The 27,330-nt window shown below is 36.2% G+C and overlaps 1 protein-coding gene across 1 annotated transcript in view; it reads right to left on the bottom strand.

Annotated features, from left to right (window-relative positions):
- The window catches only part of LOC122807194 (aldehyde oxidase 1-like), a 784,671-nt gene that overhangs the window by 230,235 nt on the left and 527,106 nt on the right, over window positions 1-27,330 (bottom strand). The window contains exons 24-27 of the mRNA XM_044078244.1: window positions 24,169-24,255; window positions 22,806-22,997; window positions 13,051-13,278; window positions 3,179-3,274 (exon numbers count right to left, since the gene is read on the bottom strand). Of these exons, the coding sequence (XP_043934179.1) occupies window positions 3,179-3,274; window positions 13,051-13,278; window positions 22,806-22,997; window positions 24,169-24,255 (603 nt within the window). The remainder of the gene's footprint in view (window positions 1-3,178; window positions 3,275-13,050; window positions 13,279-22,805; window positions 22,998-24,168; window positions 24,256-27,330) is intronic.

Here is a 27,330-nt window from a genome sequence, read left to right as displayed (position 1 = left end):
TATATATATATATATATATATATATATATATATATAGTTATGCTAGTTTACTGTTTAGGAGCTAGATGGGTTTTCTTTACTTATGTGGTTTGCACTCCTATACATTGGTATGGGAGCCAGTTCATAAAACACTTGCGATTGGCATTTATGTATTGGCTTACTAGTATGCAACTATTGAGCTTTTCTCTGTAAGGACAACTTACTGGTGTACTGGGGATTTCTCCTTTTACATGATGGTTCAACGTCAGAGTTGATAAACATAAGTATGCGGTGTGTATGTGGTGGGGGATGCAGTTGGCAACATTGGAAGTACAGAGGGTCATGACCCCTTTCAGTCATGCTTTTTTTTGTTCTATTTTTATTTTTTAGAATGCTGCCTGAATTCCTGTGGTTTCACTCGTTTGTGATTGCTGTTTTGTGAGTTGATCCCAAATGACCCTATGCTAGTCACTGGAATTGCTATACATCACTTTCAAACTTATATACTTTTTCTGATTTTTAGCATGTCACAAAGGCATTTCTTGTTGCAGTTTTCTTACTTTCTTCTCTGCACATAAATAAATAACAGCAGGGCACTACTGGATTGTTGTCCTTTGTAGCTGTCTGGTCTTTAACAATTATGACTTGATATATATGATACCCAACTGCAGAAAAATCTGTCTGAAGACTGACATCCATCAGATGAATCCTGCAGCAATGAACGATTATTTTGCACATACTGTTGCAGTGAATTATCACTTTACATTAAGTTAATAGAATAACAAATTCTAGAAAGTACTATACCTCTCTTTCCTTATGTTCCTAATATTAAATAGTGCTGCCTGATTTCACTTTTTTTCTTGCACCATAGATTGATTCTGTGTGTTACTCTTCAGGCTTCTGATAAGCTGCCTCCTCATTTTCCATTTAGAAGACTGATGTAAGAATGAATAAATACAAAAGCCTGAGGAAAAACCCTGAGAGCTACAAAAAAATGAAACAGAAAATCCTGAAATGCCTTCACATGAACTGAGTATGTTCTCCAGGTGTTTCTACTCTGCCATTACCTTGTTTGATCTCAAACTCACCCTTCCCAACAATCACCTTCAGGAAGATGTTCCTAAAATGACTACCAAGCCATGTGGGTACTGTGAGGATATCAGATACTGTTATCTGTGCTAGCATGTCTGGCTGCAGTTTTGTAAATATTTTTTATAAATGCCAGCATGACTAGCTATAATTTTGTAAATACGTTTATTTTTTTTATTGTTTCTTTGATTTGTGTAAGATGTTTGAATCAATCAGTATTCTTCTGGCTCACCAAATGTACATGTCTTTTAAAAGAATTCTGAATGCAGGTAGCATCAGACAGCTGACCTAGAACGATGTCATCGTGTGCCAGAGCTGAAAGGAATGAAATCTCCACCGCAGCTGTTTTTATTTACTTTTCAAAATTCTGAAATGATAGAGTAGAATTTTCATAACAGCTTTCTGTGACTTTTAAAAGATTCTGCTATAAAATGCAGGTTCAGAGTCAAATGAGTTCAGTGTAGTTCAGTTGCATCAGTTGTTCAGTAGTCAGTGGTTGTTTTCCAGATCCATATTTATCACATTTATTTACGTATTTATTTTCAGAACTGTTCAGCAGAGATAATAGGATTTGCTATTCCAGTCGCTGAGGACCAGACAACAGCCTGAAGAGTGGATATATATTCTTACTTTGCTTGCAGAAGTAAAAGTATCATCTTGCCTTGCTGAGTTAATTAGATCAGACAGGGACAGTTAATCTTTAGACCGTTAGGAATCTACAGTTAGATATTTAGAGTTTTTCTTCAATCAGTGTGAAACCTATCCTACAGTGTTATTTTCGTAATTCCTGTGTGTGAAACTCTGTGGTTTATTTAAATCAGTTATTCAGTGTATATATGTTTTAAATAATTTTTATTTACTAAATATTTTACTACCTTCTATTGTGGCTGATTACTTAGAAAGTACTTTTTGTACCCTGAGAGTGTTTATGCTTGTTGTGATAACACCAGGGCCACTCCGAAAAGCTTTACTACTAGGATTGCTTGCTACCTTTTATATCAATATTTATTTTACTCAATATAATTGAACACCTCTTTTGAAGGGTATTGTGGTACTTTCACCAATGGCAGTGTTACCTTGTAATCTGGGAAAGAGGACATAGCAGGTAAATATGTGCCAGTCTTTCCCAAGAGTATTTGTATGTGTGATTATCAAACATTTAAGAGTGAGTGTGTCAAATACCTAGAACTGGGACACAGTGCTCTACAGTGGGTAGTGTGAAGACTCAATGAGGACTTGCAGTGAAGCATATAGTCCAGTCCCAGGTTTGTAGCCTGTTCCTAATGTACCCTTAGGGGAAATTGTGGGTTCTATCCCTGCTTTTAGCGACACTCCCTAACCAGAGACAGTGGTGAGGATTGAAGCTCCTTAGTTATGCCCCAGGTTTAAGTAGGGGGTCATCACAGGTACATCAACTTTAATTAATCTTAAATTTTGGAATGACTAATTTATTTTCTCACCAGCAGTAATGCAGGATTTCTTGAATATGGTATCAGACATTTCATTCTGACATGTTGTGGGGTCTACTATGCCCTGCATTTACCAAGGTGATATTAAAAGGCATAGCAAACTAGAGTAAGTGATGTGAAGTGTAACTTGGACGAAAGGATTAAAGATACAGTTAAAACAGTTAGGCAATAGCTCGTGTACTTATACTGTAGTTACACTTTTTTCTTAATACGTAAAGCAGAACAAAGATGTTTATTTTTTACAATGGTAAATCTTTGTTTGACAATAGCAAGGGAAGCTCTGAGTTTTGATTGGTTTATCCCTTCTTCAGACCAATAGATTTTCTCACCATTTCTTGTCTTTAGTAATTCTATGAAACTTTTGTATTTCATTTACACATGACATGTTTACAGTACAGAACACTACAGCATATGTCTTGGGGATTTACCAATTTCTTATCCTTCCAAATCATGTGGTCATATGTTCTGACATTACTGCACAAGGCATGAGTGACGCAGTAGCCTATACCATACATATTGTACAGTACATCGGACTGACAACCTAAAACAGTATGTAAGACTCTTTCAGGACTTAATCAATGTGTGTCACATTACATCACAAGCAGGAATTACAAATAAAATGGGTAATAAAGTTGTATTACCTGCATCATTTTAGTGTGAAGGCCTTGGCCCATCTCAGTTCCACCATGTGTCACCAGCACTGAGCCATCCTTGTAAATGTGAACTAAAGCTGCTGCCTAAAAAATATATTCATTACATTAGTCTATATTCTTGAACCATGATATTATAAAATATGTACTACAGTGTTCTGTTATTAATAAACAGTACAATATGCTAAGGGATGTAATTCACAAACCATGTCATCGACTGGGATGTGAGTCATACTTAACCGAGCATTCAAGGGTATTATGAGTTACAACGAACTGCATATGCATCCACAGTATAAATCTTTATTGTGCATTCAGATGAGTTTCACCCTGCATTTTATTTCAGCTTCCTAAGAGTGAGATCTGCACATAACATCCTATGTTGTGGTATGACCTTTTCTTCTTATGAGATGGCACTTATGAAAAACATGGTGGAAGCTAATAAGCTTAGGAATTAAATTCAACACTAAAAAAGTTTGTAGCCATAGTCTCATTCAATTAGCTATATCCCAATAATTTCTGTAATAAGAATATTTAGTTACACAGTTTCTTTTAACAGAAATATATTATACTTACATTTCACATGTAGTGCAATTCCTGTTTTATTTACGGATTGGCGGTATTGATTTTATTCCTCATGTACTCCATTTATTTAATAATTATTCATTACATCAAATAAGGTTCTGTTATCATGCAACAGTTGCAAATTCTAAGAAGAAAACTGCAATCAAACCCACCCAGCTCCTCCAGCAGACCACCGCAGCTGGAAAATTAAAATTAATGAATGACTGTACAGTTTGGCAAAATCCAGAAATAAGGCTTACATAAGACGCCAATAAAACCAAGAGTGCTTTAATAGATCTAAACACTTTTGCTTTCTAATTGAAGACTTCATCACAGATAAAAAACATCAGCGTTTACCTGCTTTAAATATGCTTTCTAATCAGTCAAAAAACAATCAAAATATTAAATAAATCAAGTAGCATAATTACTAAAATTTGTAGTTCATAGTACAAAAATAAAACATTGTACCACATGTTATGTACAATAAATAATACTCTTTCTGTATATTCTAAATACCACAAAAACTATTTTAATAAAAATCAAATTATTTAAATTCAATTCAATACAGCAGCAATGTGTTTACGGATACAGTTAAGTGATAACACATCATTCAGCCCCAGTGTATTTGTAGCATACAACTGTAACTGCCACTTCAGTTATTTTTGTTGAAGAAGTTCAGTGTTCTCTCCTCTATTAATAATGTTCAGTTTGTCTATAATAAAAATATAAACCCTTTATAACTTGGACAGTGCAATATGTGCTTAAATAATGCACTAGTAGGTTTAGATTTTGATCTAAGAAGATGAAGAAATGTGTTTTTTCCAAATATTGCAAATTTATTAATGCTGGACCATATGTGGTAGTGGAAGGCTATGATAAAACTCTTACTTGTCCGGGTATTTGTAGTTGTAAAACAAAAAAATGGTAGTATACCTAGCATCATGTACTTACTGCCTTGCATTTTATGTAGGTAAAACGACCAGGATACTCAAAGATTATATATATATATATACATGTATATGATACAAAAAAATGAAACCTACTAATGCACTATTTAAGCACACATTGCTCTGTCCAATTTATAAAAGGTTTTTATTTTTTTATTACAAAGAAAGCACACATCAGGTTGCCAAATTCCCACACATAACACCCACCTCACATAGCACACAACACAAACATAGACTAATGTATGCTGAGGCACTGAAAAGTAATCTTCTTCAACAACAAAGATGGACTAGTCTGTCAAGTGGTCAAAGCTTTGCCTCAGCAAGTCTCAGCAAGCCCAAAGGTACTCAGAAAAAACACCAACTAGCACCACACATACTGGCACTCTCAGTCGAGCCCCCAACACTAAACCCCTATGCAACGCAAACACACTTCCCAGGAATCTTGTCATAGGGGACTCCATTGTAACATATACTGATGCCCTCTAACCAGGCTGAACAAGGAGAAGATACCTGTTAGTTATTTATCTGGAGCCATGATCCACCAAATCACACACACACACACTAAAGTCTTTATGCCACAGGTACCAGTATGATTCATTATAATCCAAATATGACTATAAGGGAGGATCTTCAACAGATCCTGGGAACTACAGACCCATTAGTCTGACTAGTCTTATTTTCAAAGCCATGGAAAGAACTATCATGGAAATTATCAACAAGGACATAGGATACCTCCAGACACTAGATCCATCCTAGTTAGGCTTTATCGAAGGCAGTTCATGCTTACTGAATCTGGTAGACTTCTTTGAAAAGGTACTAAGGCATCATTTGAGGGGAAAACTGTACATACTGCCTACCCAAATCTGGCTAAAGCAATTGATATGATACCCTACTCGAGAATTGCCAACAAACTTATAGAACTAAGTATAAACCTATTTATTACATGCTAGACAGCTAGCTGGCTCACTGATAGGACCCAGGATGTTTAGCTCAGTGAGGCCACCTCCATAAAGAGGCCAGTCTCCAGTGGAGTCCCCCAGGGCTCTGTTCCAAGTTCACTCCTCTATGTCATCTAATTCTCAGATGTCAAAGTCAATGTCAAGGGCCTCTGGCTAGCCAAGCTTGCACATGATTGCAAACTGGGAGCAGTCATTGAATCCCCCCAAGATAAGAACACCCTTCAGGAAGTTCTAATACAGACAAATTCTTGATGCCAATGCCATTGCTTAAAACTCAGTACCAAGAAATGCATTATATGCAATAAAACACCCTTAAAAGTTGAGTCATTAGTTAGGGATCTGGGGACTCATGTAGGTAGTAATCTAGCCTTTGACCAACATGTGTCCAAAGTGGTAAGAAAGTCCTTCTATGTTTCTCAGCTTATAAGCAAGGGCATTGCATCCAGGTCCAGAGAGGTCATTATACCACTGTACTTGGCCCTCATCTGACCCATCACAGAGTATAGCGCCACCTTCAGTATGTACCAGACCAGACACATGCAGCAAGTGGAATGTCAACAAAGGTTCTTATAAAAGAATACAGACAGTGAACAAAAAGTCATACACTGATCACCTCAAAGCCATGTCTTGTTACTTGGTATTATACAGACTTCTGAGAGATGATCTTTGTCTGGAATACAAGTCATCCCTGGACCATGATTTGATGAAACTTTTGCACATCCACAAAACAAACAGCATCAGAATTACTAGATTAAAAGACCTACATTTTGCTTGTAATATAAATAGAATGTGTTGGAGAGACAGATATGTTTATCAGAGTATTCCTTTTCTCTGGAATGGGCTACCCCATCCATTAGAAGCACAGTTCCTCCTTATCCCTATTAAAGTTCGACTTGGACCAATGGATGGGTAATTGGAAATTCACCCCTGGTATAGTGCCTATGTCTCTGATGGACAGAGGCAGTCAGTAAATCACTCCTATATAAATCAAATTTTTTGATCACATTTGGTAGGGTTGACGCCTTTTGTTGTGGCTAAAACTGTACTAGGCCACAACCTTTGTACCTCCCATAGCCCTACCCATCTTCTTTCATCTCCCCACCTACTTTCTGCCCATTTTGTGATGTTATTGTCATGTCAGATGGGGAAGACCACCCTCTTTTTTACATTTTGATGTTTTTTTTTTCCCCTGCTGATTTACTATGCTTGTCTGTAAAAAAAGTACATTAAATTTTCTGATTTAACAAATTCCAGTAGTCTGTTTCTTTTTCTTGAAACAGAATACCAAAGTTTGTACAGTGTTTTCCAGACTACCAGACAATCAATTTGATTTCTGCACAGTGTGGAAAAAAATGGATAGGTGGCAACGCTATGTTTGGGTTGGATGCCTAGGCTTATAAGGACCCTAGGCTTATAAGGGCCCTAGAGGTCTTTAGCCTAGTATACACTTATGAACTAAAATTGTAGTACCATAACATTTCTCATATTGCTATTACAAAAAAGCTGCTTTCAGTCCATATGTGACCTTTGGATTAGTACGTTGAGAATACCAACATTTGCTGATTTTTCTCTTGCCTTTGTTAACACGATTATTTCTAAGGAGGTGAGAATTTTTTGGGGTGTTATTTGTTAGAATTTCTGCTGAAGAATTCTTGAGACAATGCTTTAAAATGCAATTCTCAGTTGGTGGTTCATTTGTTGTTTTGCCTGTCATTTGCTATCCATCAAAGACTGACTGGATTTTTTTTGTTCTGTATTTTATATTTTTATACTTATATAATGTGTTTCCATAACTGTTATCTGTTTTTGCTGCTAGTTTATTTTCACTCAGGCTACATATGCCTACAAAATGTTTCAGACCTGTAATAGTGTTTATTTTCTCACTTTTGTCACCTGCTATGCTTCACTTCATCTTCATTTTCCACTTTAAGATTTAAACCTAAGTGCTTTGCAAAATGTTTAAGTATAGTCATTGAGAAATCTTAAGAAAGAGAGGAGGACTTGTAAGAAAGCCAAAATTAAGTAGAACCTACAAAACATCAGAAAAACATGCTGACTCAGCAAGCCAAGCAGATGACAATAGCTGATATTATATGAAGTGTTCATGAGTATGTCAAGCTTGGATCTACTATATGTTCTCGAGACAACCATCCTTGCTGCTCTAACTCCCGCTAGTTCATGTCACCTAATTAAGCATCCCTCCCAAAGCCCAACCTTTTCCAGCCCTACTGGAATTCTGACCCTGACACTATAAACTCCCACCCAGTCCCTAATCTTAAACTTATGATCATTCCCTAACCCCTTTCGCCATTCTTCTGCATCATGGAATACTATCATTTTCCTGTTAATGTGTATCCCACCTCTTTATTAAAATACTTTGTCTGCAGCACACATCCCTAAATCCCACTATGGTTTAGAATTGCACAGTTTGCTAAAACCACGCTACGCATCTTAAACCCTCTCTGTGAAATAACGCTTCCTTTCATCATGTGTGAGCCATTTTTTTATCTGTCTTTTGACTGTGTCACTTTTGTTCTAGTATATCTGCTTTTTCAAAGCATACTGCTTTCATTAACCTCAATAATTCCTGTGTGTCTGTTTTATGCTTCTCTCATGACCCCTATTTCCCTTATTTCTCTCAGAGCATACAAATGAATTTCTTTAGTTTTCTTTTTTCCTCCTTCTGTATCTTCAGTTGCCTTGACATATATGCTGAACCACTTTATGGATTTTCTTTGTCATAGTGTGATTGAAATTTCCTAGGTGGATTCTGAGACTATACTCTGGACTTCACTTTCTGTTTGTACAGGTGAAAAGTAATAACACTTCATATGTATCACAGAATTTCTACAATGTTTTTTCAGAGTTCTCCCATCACCTGACAATAATTAGATCATGTGACCATTACTGTAGTTATTATTTCACAACTCATTATGCAGACTACTGTTTTTTTTAATTACTAGCAGCATTATCTTAATTTTGTTGTACTGCATTCAAGCAACCCTACGCCGTGTGCTTCTTTAACTTTGGAATCTTCCTTGTTGTCAGACTGCCCCCATATTCAGTATCAGTTATATTACAGATCTTTGACTCATCTACAAAGAGCTATGCATTTTTCTTGTCATTCTTCAATGACGTTCACATAGGCAAAGAAGATTATTGTCCCCAGAAGTAAACAATTTTTTTCAAAACCAACTTTTTCGAATTCCTATCTCCAGTTCAGCAGTTGGCACCCTAGCCATCAGAAGAAGGCTATTGTGAAGGGCCAAATGGTTAGAGCTGCCAGGATGGTAAGTGATGATGGGGAATTTGTAGATGAATTAAATTTCATGATTTCCCTATTTTTGAACAGAGGGTATCCCGAAAAATTATGTTTGGATTTATTTCAGGAAATCAAACACAAAAGGGAAGCAGGTGTGTTTCAAGCTATATTAAATTCTTCCAATAATCAAAGCAACCCCTTTGGGCATGTTCAGTTCAACTTTTTTGGCCAAGTCACCTTTATTGTTTATTTCTACCTATAATGGTGACTCTGATGAGATTAGGAAAATAATTAACAGAAATTGGGGTATTTTCAGGACGGATAAAGATTTTGTGCCCCAATTTGGAAATAAACTGAGTTTTGTATATAGAAAGGATTTATCATTTAAAGACATGTTTGAAATGAATTCATGGGGAAAGGGGCCCTTGTGCAATAGACCAAAAGGTAATTTTAAATGTGGAAGGTGTTCCATGTGTCCTTATATTTTTCCTACTGGTAACAGGTTAGTGATTAATCATTGTTACATTTCTATATTAGGTCATTTTAACTGTTACACCAAAAATGTGGTATACCTTGCTTTATGCCAAGTATGTAATGCTTTTTATGTAGGAAAAATGTGTAGATTTTTTAGGGAAAGGATTAGGGAGCATCTTTTAGATGTTAGACATCTCAAGACCACTAATGCCCTTGCCAGGCATGTGGTTGACTATGCTGATCATAGTTTCAAGTTTTGTATTTTACAACAGATTAAGGTAGATCAACAGGGTAGGGTCATTGACACACATTTGGACATCTGTGAACTTAGATGGCAGCTCAGATTAAATGCACATAATTATCCTGGTCTTAATGAATATAGTACTGTTAAGCCTTTACTTAAGTTAATGAACATTACAGGTAACAAATTATTATAATTTATAATTTTCAATATGTACTAAGTGTGTATATACAAAAGCTTTTCATATCACACATTTATTGTAGTTTTTGACATTCGTATTATTGGTAGGATACAAGTTTTATTATTTTTAGTTTTTTGCTTTCATACATCAACTTCATACAATTGTGGCATACATTTTACATTTTATATTCTGTATATTCCATTTCGTCTTATTTTGGATTTCGTAGGGTTGTACTGATAGGTAACACTGGTTAGATTTTTTATAAGTTTTTATAGTGATTCAATTTCATTGAATTGTTAATTAATTAATTGTTTAATTGTATTGTGTATTTAAGTGTGGTTGCTGTGGTGTTTTTAGTATTCTGAAGAAGTCTGATTATACGGACAAAACCTAGGTCAATGGTGGTTTATTTTCACTGTCAATAAACTCTTGTCGGCTGGACCTCGTCTTCTTGGATTTTTTGTTTGTGGACATTTGGTTCTTGGTTGGTTTGTTAATCCAAGACAAACCTCTCAACCTCTTAGCTCAAGAAATCTGGTCAAACCCTAACGTAATGGGGGACAAAGGTTCAAAAATAGGGACAGGTTTTAAAATTGCTCTGATAAATGTCGAAAGTTGCTAACATAGCAGGATTTGTGTTAGCATGCATTTTCTGAAGGATATGAAGTCTGAAACTCAAATATATGTCATTATTCAGTGACTTCAAACCTCAGTCCTTTTCCAGAAAACCACAAATTTTATAAGGAATAGAACAAAAATATGAGGTACAAATCTGGACAGTTGAGAGGTATGTTCCCAGATTATCTCCCTGGGAGCTACATCATGGTTCAAGACTAAATTGGATTTTACCATTTCTGTGAGCCTGTGTCAAGTGTTTTGGTCATATCCTGGTAGACTACTAGTACTGTCCTGTCTTGTTTACTGTTCTGATAAACCAGTCAAGGAAATTTACATGAAGAATGTAAAGAGAAGCAAATTTAACAGACACCTATTTATCAGAAAACGATTATATGCATAACTTATTAACTTTGACGTTGTTTGGTCTGTGTATGCTAAATGTTTACTCATTTCTCAACTATGCTTTTCTGCCACTGGTTTAAATAACTGTAGTGTCCCTGCCTGTGACAAAAATGTGACATAGTTTAAATCTTTTCAATTTGCCACACATGTAACTTTAGCATATCTGCCATCAGAGAGCACTTTATTATGGCATAGTGTGTTGTATTTAACACTTAAGTTTAGTCTGTGACACAGAGGGATAAGTTGTGGCTCTGGCCCTGATGACTTGTGTTAGGCTACCTTCCTAGGCAATGAAGGAACAGTGCAGGGTGAGACAGCAATGGCTGTGTGGTCCCTGATTACATTTCTGTCAGGGGAGAGGGAAGGATAAAGGAGATATTCTGGGGGCAAGCCCTATGCCATGACTTCTCATGGAGACCAGGGTCATTGCCAGCAAGCATGTATGCTGATACACATGGTGGGTAGAACAGTTAAACAGCATACCACTGCAGCGATGGGTCAGCTCCCTCACAGTGCCCATGGCAGACACATCACAAGTACCACTGTGGTGGGTTAGGGCATATTCAGCACACAGCTGACATACCTGTCTCTATGAACAGAAATGCACTAACATGGAATTCTTGTCCTCTGCTTTGGATTTAGATTGATCAGCCAGTTGAGGGAGACTTTTGGCACTAAAGGCCAAAGGGTTGAAACTGGACATTGGAGGTTCAAAACAATGAGAGAGAGGGAGCAATTATGTTGTCTCACTGCAACAGTGATAAGCCTTGCAAAAGTTACTATTAAACTATTAGAGAAAAATATAAAAACAATACATATTATTCACAGACATACTCATGTTTGCACTTTGATGAAAAATTGTGCCTTGTCTTAATCACATCTCAGTCAAAGATATGCTGCCTTCTGCCATAGGCATTAGTCTTCTGACCAGGCATTGATGCTGTTTTACTTATTTATTTATTCTTTACCTAATACACAGTTTGTCCTGCTAGTAGCCAAACACACAACAGTCTGATTGCTAGTACAGCCCTAGATCTTGGCCATTATTGAACATCACTGTCTTCCTATACTCCCCAGCCCTCTGTACTTCTCTTTTGCTTTGTGCTATGGATTGTATGTGCCCATGTGATCCTTGGTGTGCCTCACCAAGTTTGCATTTCACCTTCAGTGGAGAACATCCTTTACCAGCAATCAGCAAGTATCACATATGGGACTAGAAGGAGGCACAAGGACAGATACATTTGGACTATAAAGAACGTAAGAAGGAGCGTCCATCCCTATTTTCTGGCTGTATTTTTGTCCAGCTCCTTGACAGTACACCATACCACTATTAATCATAACCACCTCTAAGAGTCACTGTAGGTGCAGTTGTTTACCTCATTGTTACCTGCAGAATCACTGTCTACCAATTAATGATAATTCCTGACAACATGAGTGAGTCCTCAACAATCCATTTTTCCAGCAGTGAACACAGTTTCTCAATTTATTCTTGGTTTATGTACAGATTATTATGAGTAATATTATTGTAAGTAATATTAAACAAATTAATTTCTTCCTTTACCACCATTTACTTTATATTATTAACCAAGTCTAACCTCTTCTAAAGTAAGTGGAAGTCTGAGAAAGTCATGCTAATTATTATCAAAACTGTCAGTGCTGCATAATCAGTACATTATGCAACTATTCTATGAAGGAATGCTGTCAATAAATCTAATACCAACATACCTTGTACACAAAATCAGATGAACTTCAACTGGCATATGTCTTATTCAGGGAGAGTATACACTACATACATCTTAATACAAGCTGATAGTCAGTAGATAACTAGCAAATATATATTTATTAAGAGCCAAAGTACTATCTGTATAAACAGCACAGCAGAATGTTACTCATAAAAGCAACAAAGTCAAAATGACTGCAACTGTCTATTCAGATGTTGTCATATATTTTGATGGTCTGTATACTGGAAAAACTTCAGTTTTTAGAACCATACTTGGGGCTATCAGCATTCGCACACCCTTCCTATTACCTCACTGGTCTGCTGAACTTGTAGGCCTACCATTAATGTGTCATGTTAAAACATCTGTCAAATTGATAAAGTTCAAAAACAATAACAGCAGCTGGAGATCATATCTATCATAACTATTCTTTACCACAACAATATGATTAATGGAACACAATGTTTTATACATCAGAAAATGCGTAACATTTAACTTGCCTGATTCAAGAAGCCAACATCAAAACCCACTCCGTATTTTAATGGAATTATTGCAATGCCACGTTTTTTCCAGCGGTTCTGCTTATTAAACTCTGCTATTGCTATTTTCTGGTTGTGATATGAAGATTTCAGTAAACACTCATTCCAGCACCTAAGCAGCTGTGTTGAGTCAAATTCCTGTTTGTAGTGAGTTACGGTCATACCTTTATACATATTCATTTCTCGAATCTGAAAGAGTATAAGAGAGAGAGATATATCATTTTATTTATTTATTACAGTTTGATAATTGGGTAAGAGGACTGGTCATTGGACGCTTTTCAAGCAGAACTCAGGCACAGTTATGCATAAATATACAGACAGACCAATACATGCAGGAATATTGCAGGCAACATATGGGAGGAAAATACTGACCAATACATACAAGTCCATTGTAGACAATATGTTTGATAACCAAAATTTAAAAAAAACTGTATTTCTATGAAATAAATGACAGTGGACTGCATATATCAAAGAAGAGAGTAAATGCATACGAGAGAGCATTTGTAAACTATAAAGTCTGTCACTAATTAGACATACAGTTAAGCTGAAAGTCACGTTACCTGCAAAGTAGCAAATTCATCAGTAAAAAAATGGCTTAGGTAGGCTTTTCCCTTAAACTATTTGTGTTTAGTGGTACAGCCAGTTCAACAGTAGAGATATTTTTAAATGAGATGGTTTGTCATCATTAGTGAAGGAAAAAGGGCAAATCATTCTTATCAGATAAAATATTTGTAATACATGCTTGATCTGCGACAATCTTATGCACAGATAAACTATGAGAATACATGCATATTTACAACATGACATTTATTTCTGTTTATTTTTATAAAACATGTTTTACTGGAGATTATGTCTGTTAAACAAAAACAAATTCCAAGAACTGCAGAAAATACCCAATGAATAGAGAGAGAGAGAGAGAGAGCAAGAGAGTATGATAGCCTCAATTTTTCAAGTTAGACATTTTAACTAACCTTTCTGCATAATATGGAGGTAAATGTAATGAAATAAACAGGCCCAGCTGGTGAATAGACACCATATTGCTTACAAATGATTTAACTGCCCAGGAAGACTAGTTTAAGATAATGTTTTAACCAGTGGTTAAAGAATGATGTTTCATGCTTCATATTATTTTGCAGGAACTAAGAATCATATCACTTGTGTAGGATTTCTGTATTAATTGAGGCTGTGCTTAATTTCAACACCATCCCTGGGATTTAGAAAGCTTCTCTTTATCCATGCTACTTTACCAACTCAGTTTGGGCACTTAGTGCGATAATAATGTGGTAACTCTGCGCATAGAACACTTCAGTAGCAACTCAGCACCATATCTGTGAATTAAACAGTGTGTTGTCAGACTCTGCAGCAATACTGTTCTCCCTCCCAGCCCACACATAGACATCCCCTATATATACAAACACAAAATCACATATACAAATTCAGACACCTATGTATACACACACACACACACACACACACGCACACACGCACACACGCACACACACACACACACACACACACACACACACACACACACACACACACACACACACACACACACACAAGCTTTCCATCCACTAAATCATTTATCTATGCATGCATATGTAGATACACGGATCCTTTCTCTGCATTCATATATCCGTCTATACAAGCATAGATACATATCCATCCATACATAGGTTCATAGGTTCATAGGTGTGTACTAGGCTAATGGCCCTGGAGCCCTTACAAGCCTAGCCCATAGGATTACCCCGGCATCATGCCACCCAACCTTAGTTCCCAGTGCCTCTGTCGAGGAGAGCAACTGGAGTGATCCCTGTGGTGAATTTTTTATTTCCCATCTGCTCATCAAGATTTCTCTTGAAGAGGACCTGTGAGGTGCTCTGCTTGACATGTATGGGAAGTCTATTCCATAGCATGGGCAGTCTCTGGGTTATGAACCTGTCCCTCCAGTACATTCTGTTGATTGCGGTAATGAGGCTGTGGTCTCTGGAGCATGTTGTGCAGAGGGATTGGGATTTCTTTAGATGTAGCATTTCTAATAGAGCTGGGTTTGTAAGTCAAGCAGAGATCGCCTCTAAGTAGGTGATATGAGACAGAGAATAGTTGGAGTTTTTTGAGTCTGTCCATATAAGACAAATGTTTAAGGCCTAGGATTCTCTTTGTGAGGTACTTTTGTGGCCTCTCCAGTTGTTGCAGGTGTTTAGTGAGATATATGCCAATTGGGGCATTGTACTCAATGACTGGCCTAATGAGGGAAGAGTAGAGGGAGACAATGACCTCTTTCTTCCTGGATGCAAAACCCTTAGTAATGAGATGTGCCACATAGAAGGACTTTTTGACCTCAGTGGCAATGTGGTGGTCAAAAGAGAGGCCGCTGTCAACCTGTGTTCCCAGATCTCTTATAACGCCTTCTGTGTTCAGTGGACTACTATTGATGTAGTAATTCATGGGAACTGGGTTTTTTCCCAAAGGGGATGATGACACATTTTTTTGGCATTGAGCTTAAGGCCATGGTTCCGACACCAGTCGTTGGTCTCACTGAGGCCTTTATGTAGGATGTCAACATCAATGAATACATACTACTACTGTGTGCATAAAAGCATCCCATGTATTCATCCATCTACCTTTTGCATATATAAATGCATACATGCATCCCTTTTAGCCATCTCAGTAGTGCATACACAAGTGCATATATTCTATTTCTCTCTCTCTCTCTCTCTCTCTATATATATATATATATATATATACACACACACACACACACACACACACACACACACACACACACACACACACACACACACACACACACACACACACACACACACACACACACACACACACACACACACACACACACACACACACACACACACACACACACACACGTCTTCTATCCATCCATGTGTATAGCCATCTGTCATGCAGACCATATGGGTTCTCTTTATTTTCATATACCATTTTTTATAATTCCTACCCAAAAAGTACCAAACAAAACAATGATTACTCAATCAGTGATGGTATTGATGAAGAGTTTATAAGGGCTGTCTTAACAACTTAAATGAACCAGCATATTTAACTGCGGTTACAGAATGTGTAGTGCTGGTGAAATCAGACATCAAAAGTACTTTCTGATGGTTGAACACCACAACCAAAGATTAGGAATGGCTATGGTGTGAGTGCCTTAGCAGTTCTGATTTGGTATATATTACTATATCTATTGTTTAATGTGCACCATTTTGAGAAGTAAAACGGTTGCAAGGTGACAGGTGTTACTACAGAGTCACAGTACCCTACCTAAATGTCTGCCTTTTGGTATGTGTAAAGAAAAAAGCCATGTAGAGCAGATGCTCAGATATTTTTGGTTTTCGTACAGCATCTTAGAGCATGGAAGAATGTACGTTAGGTTAGTAACCTAGCATTCCAAAGCTCAATATTACCGAAAAAGAAATGGGTTTCCCCATCTTAAGTGGACAACTGACAAATACTAATAGTGTTTATGCGACTGTTATAGAAAATAGAAGGGCTGGAGATTCGTTATGATTAAGCGAGGGTCATTTAGTTGACCTAAGATTCATGTAAACTAGAATTTTTACATACCTGGGATATCAAAGTCGCTAAACAGAAATACCCCTGAGTCAAAAATGCATAAAAATAATTTGTTTTTGCATTGGGGCTAGTCCCTTGCACATCCCAGTTTCACATGGTGGCAATTCAGCTTACACTGATCTCTGAATATACCAAGTTTAAGATTGTGCAACTTCAGAAAAGAGGGAGAAAGTGGAAAACAAAAGTGCAACTTACCCTCTCCCTCTTTTGGGACTCCCCACTAAAATTAATGTGCAACCTACGCAGCCATGATGCAGTAAAACACTGACTAATTAAAACTTGCGATCTTCCTGTTTTGATGTTCAGAGACTTAATCTTCATGGCTTTAATAATGCATAGGTTTGCCAGGGTGCAGCTATGGCAAATCCTTCTTTCCTATGGTGTCTCAGCTTTACTTCATATCAGGCAGGTTTATGCATGACTCAGAATTTCATGTGTGGGACACACCTTTTTAAATAATACTTTTTTTAATAACTTTTTTTGGTCCTCCTTGGGACATCATTTTACCACTGGACTTGCTTCAGCATCACCTGGGCCAATTGTGGATCCTAAAGCAGGTCCGCTTCCATTTGGGGGGGCTCTTTAAATGCTGTACCCACTTCTATGCCACACCTCTCATGCTCACACTTAATTTAAATGTTAACTCCCCTCTTTGAACCATGCCTCCCCCAAGCGGGGTGTCTGCAATAAACACCCCCCCTCACTCCATCAGTTGACCAAATAGCTAACTGAACCCAGGTCAAATGGGCTGCAGTTACGGTTTTATCCCTCTATGCCTCTGGGACAGGTTTTAAACAAATACTGTTGAGAACCAATGTTAGTTAAAAGGTAACAGGAGATGTAGTTTTCATTTTGTGCTTGTAGAGATGGCTATGACAACATGGCTGATTTTATTTGATAGACTTGTATTACCAGTGGTACTACTTTTAATCCAACCATTCAAAGAAATCATTCTGGTCTACCAACATTCCTGTAAACACAGTGGAAGTTTGAAAAGCATACAATTCATGGCAGCGATAATCTTATACAGAACTCACAAGTAGAAAATTAATTTTTTACTACTCTCTTTAATACTTTGAAAAATGATGTTATATAACTCTGTTACTATTACTTATAAGTCACAACAACTTACTTTCAATATAAAATCAAGTATTTCTTATTTTGAATTATTTACTTGCAATTCTGACTCTTGAGTCCCTAACTTGTGGAAAATGGCACACATTACCCCCATACATAAAGGAGGTAATTCTAGTAGCATTACAAATTTCCATCCCACAGCCATCCTGTGCCCCCCCTCTCTTAAAATCCTTGAAAGATGTATTCATCAACAATTTCTCTACTATCTCTTACAAATAAGCTAATCACCAATATGCAATATGGATTTTAGCCAGACCACAGCACCTCTACTGCATTACTATCATTTGCAGACACTGTCAATAAGACTTGCAACGCTAATAAATGTGTATCTGCAGCATTTCTACATCTATCAAAAGCCTTTGACATGGTCTCACACTAAACTCCTCAATCAATTTTCTACCCTGAGTCTAACATCCGCATCTATTTAATGGTTCTCTAACTACCTTCCTAACAGGCAACAAGCAGTAAAATGGCAAGGATCCATCTCTACATACCTTCCAACTTGCACAGGAGTCCCACAAGGATCCATTCTTGGCCCTCTACTTTTCAATAATTTATCAGTAAGCTACATTCATCTTCTGGTGAAGGCACCTTGATTCAATAAGCAGATGACTCTACCATTATCTGCTCTTCAAATACCTTAACTCACCTCCAAAAAAATCACTCAACAAGCTGTCGTCCCTATTGAAACCTGGCTTACAACAGCACAACTCCTACTCAGTCCCCAAGAAACCAAACTCCTCCTCTTTACTCCAAAATCTCACACCCCTAACAACGTATATTTCAAAATCTTTTCGGCAAATGGCATCAAAATCAAGTTAGTCCACCATACCAATCTATTAGGAGTCATAACAGATGATGATCTGAGAGAAGAAGAATCCCCAGATTGAGGTACAGGAAGAACCATAAGCCAGGCTTTCATCCAGAAACTCTCATTAAGATAAAGAAAGTCACTTAAAAGTCAATTCATCTGAAATCAGTCAACCATCAACTGCTAAGCCGTTAATAAAATCAACACTTAAATACTGAAACTAATCAACATGTGATTGAAACCAAACCAACCAATAGGAAAATTAAGAATCACAAAAAAAATAAAATAAAAAAAAAAAAGTAAATACAAATATTATTAAAAAAAAATAAAAATTAAAAAAAAGAAAAATAAACAAAAAAACAACATAAACAACATGTACATCACTTAAGTTATCTGCAAATTTAAACTAGCGCTCTAATTTACTGTCTATGGTCACATCAGATTCCTAGTTGATTTTAAATTTTAAAATAGGGGTGGCTGAAGATTGACAAAATAAGGATCTATTAAATTAAGTAATCATAATAAATAAATTCCTTAAAGATTCAAAATTCATTCATAAAGCCAATATTGGCATTTCAGAAATAAGGATCATCAAATTGTCTGAAGTGGTGGCCAAGGGAAAACCCTAATGCTACACAAGAGCGTTTCTTGTTGTACCTTTTTTTTTTTTCCGAAAAGTTTTTTAGAATCTGACCTTTTTTTTCCGACTCTACCTTCCTATCATGTTTTTGACAACATTATAAAAGAAAATTGTGCAGTGCCCCCTTGCAAAAACTTGATACCAATGAAACGAACCAAAATCCATAAACTACGATAAAAAATGATTGAATATGATGAATGTTTTTTTGTAGTTGCAGGCCTGAACAGATGACTTCTTTAGGATTCTTCTGTTATTTGTTCTGATTTTTTGTCTTTTTACATACTTTACTTGGTTGGTGTCCCTTTTACTATTAATTCATCCTCATCCTCCTTTACTACCAAGGCTCTAGCTAAATAACATCACTCTTATAGCAATACCCACCTCAACTAGATTTTTTGTACCTGCTCACATACAATCATCCACAAACAATATGTATGCTTCAATAAGGACCTCTTTAATTCTCTATTTCAAAAAAACTCATTATTTTAGTACAAACAACAAAAAGCTATACCTAAGCAAAAAAAAATGCTCCTCACCTCTTAGACAACCACTCAGTAAAAAAAACCTAAAACAAATGTTCCTTTCAACCAAACTATTTCCAAAAAACCTCCCTGCTCTCCTGCTTTCTTATTTTACAAATTTTCTATTTGCCTCTTTTGCCAATTTCTCTTAAACATACTCTCTGTGCTTCTTCTCACTTCACCTCCTACATCACATTCACCCCACATCCCCACCTCCACCCTCCTCCCATTCTCCCTCAATCCTTACCTTCCCCCACTCTACCTCACCTCTCCTTCCCTCACGCCCTTCCCTGAAGACTTTGTACCTCCTTCAGCCCTCCTTCTCTCCTTCACTCTTATAAACTCCTTCACATCTCTTCACTCCCAACTCCTCATTCTCCATGTTTCCTCTTTTCCAACTAATCTCTAATCATCTGATTTTTTATCCTAATCTTCATCCACATATTATCATTGTTATTAAATTATAATACATATAAATTTTATTAATAAATATGCTTACTAAATTTTTCCATACATAATCTAACAATTAATTTATTGTTTTTCATTGCACACTATGAAACATATATTTCTTTCATTTTTTTTATTTTATTTTTTTTTCTTTTTTGTTTTTTTAAATATTTTGTTTTGGATTTTAAAAATATTGTTTTGGTTGTTATATATTATACTTTCTTGTGTGTAAAATTTTCTGTACTACTTTGTGATATATTGATTTGTTGAGATTTTCTTTTTGTTTGATGAAATCTTTGTTAGTCCAGTTGGATTTTCTTCAAAAAAATGTCAAATAATAAATAACTTTCTGGAATATAAAGGCTCAAACTACAAAACATGAATATGTGTACTGTTCACCTGTTCAGTTCTTCTTTTCCCTTCCCGTCTTTTCCCTTTTTTTTTTTCTTTGAATTTTTCCTTTTCCTATGAATGCATTTTTTCATGAATACCTTGTCACATGTGCTCTTTCATGTTCTGCTTTTTCTTCCCTTCCTGTTTTTCACCCTATTTTTCTCCAATTTGATTCATTGTATAGTACTTCCCTATCCCTTATCATAAGCCTGGAAGAAGTTCATGTTCTGAAAACTTTTTTTTTAAGTTATTCTGTTTCCATCAATTTGATTTTATCTTGAACATTTTTGAGGTTTTGCTTTTTTGAGGTTTGTTTTTAAGCTATTGTCTTATGTTATTTATTTTTATAATGTATTTTTCCGGTATATGATGTTGTAAGCTTTGTTTCGCGAAAGTGACAGACACAGCTGTACACACATTGTTACACAAATTAGTAAAGATTAGTTGTTTAGAAGTTCACGGATTAAAGCAATAATAACTTGAAATGTTTATGTCAACATTTGTTACTTTATAAAACGATATGGTATTTTGGCGAAAAATGACACATTATAAATAGTGCTCAAAAAAAAACAATTACAAATTAGTGCTATTTTCTGCAATGCAACTAAAAATGCACCCTTGCATAGTTGCAGTAGCTAATAGGTATATGCCAGTATGTACTAAGCCAGTATGTACTTCATTCCCTCTTACACTGCCCTACAAACCTCTGGCTAATATCTGACACTGTATACTGAACTGAAGTGACCAACGTACATTGTGCAGTGGGTATCCATAACATTTTGCAGCAGTATAATAATGTTGTAACACATACATACATCTCAGCATAAAAAACAATAGTGTGACATGCACACAATTGCAGGGCATTGTATTATTTCTCTCTTTTTTACACTTTGCACAGCCTTTGCTGGTGGCACATGGCCTGTATATAGAGAGAAAGAAGATGAAATCATAGAGACACAGCAACAATCATTTGAATATCCAGTATCATATGAAATGACACTACTAACATTTTTTTTTAACAAAAAAAAAAAAAAAACATTGACAAATTCCTTTATTACAGTATACATAAATATACAAGTAGGAGTAAATCAGCATAAAATAAAATCAAATCAATGTACTGCAAAGATTTGTAGTCCTTGGGATTTATTTATATTGTTATATTTTACTTTTCATTGGCTGATCCAGGAAGGACACATTTCAGCTATTACCATGTTCCAATGAGCAACAGTCAAACTGTTTACAAAATGAAAATTATGCAACAGATTGTATAAGCAGATAGAGAAATAGTACATATAGTGAGTATTTACAAATGTGTAGTGATTGTGTGACACGTGTGACACTGTGGCTTTTTAATTTTTTATTTCTTTTCATACAATATGCCTAGATATGATATGCATTTTTTAACACATCTCCCATACCCATCTTCATTATTCATTTTTAACTTCAGTGGTGGTGGCTTGAGCTTTAAAAAAAAAGTTATCACTTATCACTTTACAGATCTAACAAATGTTCATTGACAGAGCCCAAATATCAATACAATTGTGTTTGCCATCATGTATGCTTCAAAATAAAATATTCTGATACCTTGCATGTAGCATGGTTTTGGAATTGTTAATGAAAATATTAACAAGGAATATTTGATGCCTAGAGGCACAGTAGGAGGTAACTGCAGACACTCCTGGAGGTGCACTCGACTGTAATACGTTAACTACACATTTCAGCTCAGGTCAGGTTAAATCATTTTCATTTGTTAGCTTTGCTTTTATGACAGAACAGAGGGGCTTGCTCCCTGCAAAAAACAAGTGTTATTGTCTTGTTTTCCATTACAATAAAACAATAAATAGTAGCTTGAGAATATCAAGAGTCACTGGTTGAATGAAAGGTGCAAAGATTTAGGAAGTGAGTTAGAATGCTAACATAGCAAACTAGGTAGAATGAGAACAGAACTAATGTATGTGGAAATGTCAACTATGCTTAACTGCATGTAATATATAGAAGTGATTCACAGATCAGTACATGGTGGGCTTTTGGATAATTCCTAGTTAGCAGTGTAGCTCTGTACCAATTATATGTATTCATCCCTGTACATCTGGTCAGATTATTATTCTGGTTCATCTTAATCTCAGCAAATGGCCATGCCCATTTATAATTTACTTACCATTTCAGGTGGAAGACCAGAACTCTCAGCTACATCATTAATCCAGCATTCTGTAACAGCTATCCCCTGGGGAGCACCAAATCCTCGAAATGCAGTATTGGATGGCAAATTTGTTTTGCATGTAAACCCAGAACACCGAAGATTTGGAATGTTATATGCATTATCCATATTTAATAACATTTTTTTCTGTACCTGTTTTAAAATAGAAAATCCTTATGTTTTGTATATCTGATGTAATTTTCATCATTCTATTAAAAAATAACATGCGATTTTATATGCTGTAATACTAAATATAATGTTTGGCCATGGAACCATATGACTGTATATCACACTGGATTTGTGCATAAAAAACAGGATATCAGTTTATCATGTAACACAAAGTAATATGATTTTAAAGGCAAGAATAAACATTTGAAACTATTATATGACCACTGCACAGTAATTCATTCACTGATACAAGCAAGTTCAATGATAGCACTATGAATCCCATAAATTCAAATTCTGCTTGAACTGGAAAAATTTAATTTAAAACAGATTGGGAACTCCAGTTCTACATAGGGAGTAGAACCTCCCACACCTGTCAAGCAAGTGGCTGTACCCTTACTTAATATAATGAACTTGGAGGTCAGTGCATCTCAGGAAAAGGGAAGTTTCTCATATTTATGCAATTTGATTACAGAACATTTTCACAGTCATGACATTTATATTCACATTGTTCATAATGAGGTTATAATATCAGACTGTTTTATTAAATATGTTACTGTAAATAAATACTTCTGTTCCTAACTGCCTTCAGTTAGTACGTCTTTCTTACTGTATACATAATAATGGATATTGTCTGGACAAGAGCCTTATAACACTGCATATTTTGCCTGTGTTTTATTCTGCCAGTCGTTCGCTAAGTCCCTTTTCATTTTTTTCCTATAATGCATCTACAACTCATCTGCAGTGAATTGTTGCCCTCTCTGTGGACTTGACTCAAAACCTCTCTCACTACCTCTATCTCTTACCATGCAGAAATCATAATTAGTTTTTTTATGTAGATAGTAACTTTTTCTTTGAGGCTCATGACCTCACTGAAAGAAGCTCAAGAGAAACAAGAAATGCATTTCACCATCTGAACTCAGAAGAGCCATGGGAAAGTATTAACAATAGAGTCTTAAAGGTCCTTTTGACACATCCCTATTAACCTTCCAGCAGCACTATCCCTAAGGACTGCAAATGAGAGCAGTGGTCCTGTTACTGCATCAGCCTTTGTAAGTATTATTGTGGCAAAAGCCATGTTATTTGATAATGAAAGGCAACACTGTCCTACAATCTAATCTGTAATACTAGTTCCATTTCTTCCAAGGAAAATCATTACCAAATCTGATTCATCCAAGGAACAGCCTCCATTTACAAAGAATGTGACATCCGCAGCTATGATCCGCCCATCGTTCATGAAACCGATCTATTAGAAAGAAAGGTAATGTTTAGCAAAATGTGATTTCATCAAATTTTAATCATACTAAATCTTAGAAAATATAGCAATCAGATTTCAATGCATTTAGCACAAAATACATATAACTAAATGTTATCTTCTAACAAACTCAACGTGAGTCACTGATAATAATCTTAATGATTCACATCATATGGACTACTAGGTTTTCACTGAACATATGCTAAAAAACACACTTTATAACAATCTTATCCCTGGATTAGTCCAGCTGCTGAGAAGTTGTGAGTATTCCAGGACCAACCTTTTACTATATACTCTAAAGGGAATTTTAAATGGGGGCTGATTCACTTTGTAAGAAGATTGTCTATACATGGAATAGTGTGGGACTGTTCCTTTATACTGTATAAACACAGGACTGGGGATGTAAACCAACAGCAGAAATGGGAAGTGACTCAATAATGATTGGTCAAGCAATGAGACACATGGAGGCATGTTAGAAAAGTATAAAATGTCAAGAAATTTGTCCTTGAGTAAGCCATGTTAGGTTTATACTGAAAGAAGGTATGGAAGATCCTATGGATGCTTACACTGTAAGAAACATGAATAAGACAGCATTATGCATGACTCACTTTCTGTGAGGTACTGCTGCAAAAAGAATATGTAAAACAGGAAGTCATTTTTATGTAACAAAAAATAACATTGGTGCTTCATTGCACTGAGGAAAGGCTTATATATTTAGGAGTACTGACAATCTAAGAAGTCATACATGATATCGCAATTCATGCCACAACTGTTAGTGTGATGTTCAAATGTAGTCTCAGTTTCATCAGCCGTAGAACACTTACTATAAATTGAAATGTATTTTACTCTCTGAGTTCTCTGAATGTGCTGAAGATCATTACTAATTGTACTGAATCCAAGTTGCTATCCTGACTTTTCAGACAGAACGCAAAAATATACTTATGTTTCCTGATGACATTCTCTAGACTTGTTGCATGAGTTTCCATCAAAGTCAAGGTAAGGAAAATGTGACAACAAAACTGCTTTGGCATGAACTTTCATATCTAAAATGATGTTTTGACAAAGCATTATTTAAATATAACCAATACAATTATGTCTAGTCAAGCCTTTGAAGACTCACATTTTAACAATGTAATGGTTACTAAAATGTTGAGAGTGTACGAAGTACTGTGATCTTTGTATAATAAATCTCTGTCTGCATCTGTCTATATGTCTGTCTATGTGTATCTCTCTCTCTCTCTCTACTTCCTTGTAGCATTTGTTAACTGGATGAGAAGGTTGATCAACTAACCTTTTTCATTCATAAAAGATAAGTTTTGTAAAGTTGAAAAGAATGAGATGATGAGTTCTGGCAAATGCAAGAATAATAAACTGGCACATTTGTATTGATTCTTTTTTGTAGGAAATGAATGTTCCTGGAGTTCTCTAAAGCAAATAGGGAAGGCGAGAATTCAAATTCTTTCAGTCAAGTACATTTTTAATGGCAAAGTATCTAGGTTCTGGTGAAAGAAAATTGATCAGTCAGCAAGACAACTTCACTTGGTTCAGGCCTTTGTCAAAAGTCCAAGGAAGTCATTGTTCCACTGTATTTGGGATTCATCAGACCTATCAGTGAGTACAGTGACCCCTTTGGTATGTACCTAACCAGGCATATCCAACAGCTGGAATGTCCACAGAGGTTCCTCACTAAAAGAATAGGGGGCATAATTAAAATGTCCTATGCAGACTGCCTCAAGGCCCTATCCCTGTATTCTGTCTCCTACAATCTTTTTAGGGGAGATCTATGCCTGGCATATAGGGCATTGTCAGACCCCACTCTGATGGACCTCCTGCATATCCACAAAACAAACAGCACCAGAATTACCCATTCTAAAGACTTAAACCTTGTCTGTGATATAAATAGGACCCGCTGGAGACAGGTATGTATCCCAGAGACTAAATGGTCTATAGAACAGGCTCCCCATCCATGTAAAGAAGAATTCCTCTGTAACCTAATTGAAATGTAACTTGGACAATTGGAAGGGGAACAGGAAATTCATCCTTAGTTTGTCACCTATGTCTCTAATGTAGAAAAGCAACCTGCAAATGGTTCATCTCCCAGGCCCCTGCTTGTGAATATTTCATCTCACAAACTCTTGCTTACACTTATCAAGTGTATCAGAACTTGTCAGAGATTTGGGATGCATGGCTAGGCTTAAAAAAGGCCCTTGTGGTCATAAGCCTAGTAAACACCTATGAACCTATTCAGTGGAAAAGCTCACCCAGACTCTGCCACAGCTTGTTTTGAGGGAAGGTTTAGTTTGATTTTATTTCTTGTATTTTGTATAACTTTATTGCCTTTTTCTATTTTATATACTGTGATTTGTTTTCTTTACACTTTGTTTTACTTGTATTCTGCTTTTAATTGCATATTACACTTGCAAAGAGTCCACAGCTGTGTCTCTTGTGAGTCAGACAGAATTTTTTTTCTCACCCTCACACCCTGTCGTTGTTGTGCTCTTAAACACAACGGTCTTTCTAGTTGCCTACCTATAATTTTAATTTGATCACATATTTCCTTCCTTTTCCCTTTTCACTGGCTGGTGTGAGTAAACAAAACTTATCATTTTGTGAAATCACTCCGCTTCAACTATTTAAATGTTTAGCTATCCCACTGTATTCCATAGAACCAGAATAGAAAAGTGCCCACCCCCTTTCAGTCTATCTTGCTGTTTTATAATTAGTGTCTCTCCACTTAGACAGCTGAAACTGAAGCTACCCACCTTTCATATCTAACTGCTTAGTACACACTGCAGTGTTTAGGATATTAACCCATTTTTTTTTCATTTTACCTTTAAACATCTATTGCAAGACCACCAGTTATTAGAGAGCCCACATTCTGCCTCTCAGTAGTCATCTTGGGATTAGTGCTTGCGTTTTCTCCTGGTGAGAGGAGGAGTGCAGTTACATTATTTCCTGGAGACTGCTGATCACCAGAAAGCTTAATAACTGCTTTATAGGTGACAGCTTGGAATTTGTGCTTACATTATGTTCCTGGTGAGAGTAGGAGCAGAGTGCACCGATTCC

This window comes from Protopterus annectens, chromosome 7.part0 (assembly GCF_019279795.1).
Source record: "Protopterus annectens isolate FY-2018-M chromosome 7.part0, PAN1.0, whole genome shotgun sequence".
Classification (NCBI taxonomy): Eukaryota; Metazoa; Chordata; order Ceratodontiformes; family Protopteridae; genus Protopterus; species Protopterus annectens.
Note: the sequence above shows the minus strand (reverse complement) of the source record. Positions and strands in the feature narration are given on the sequence as shown.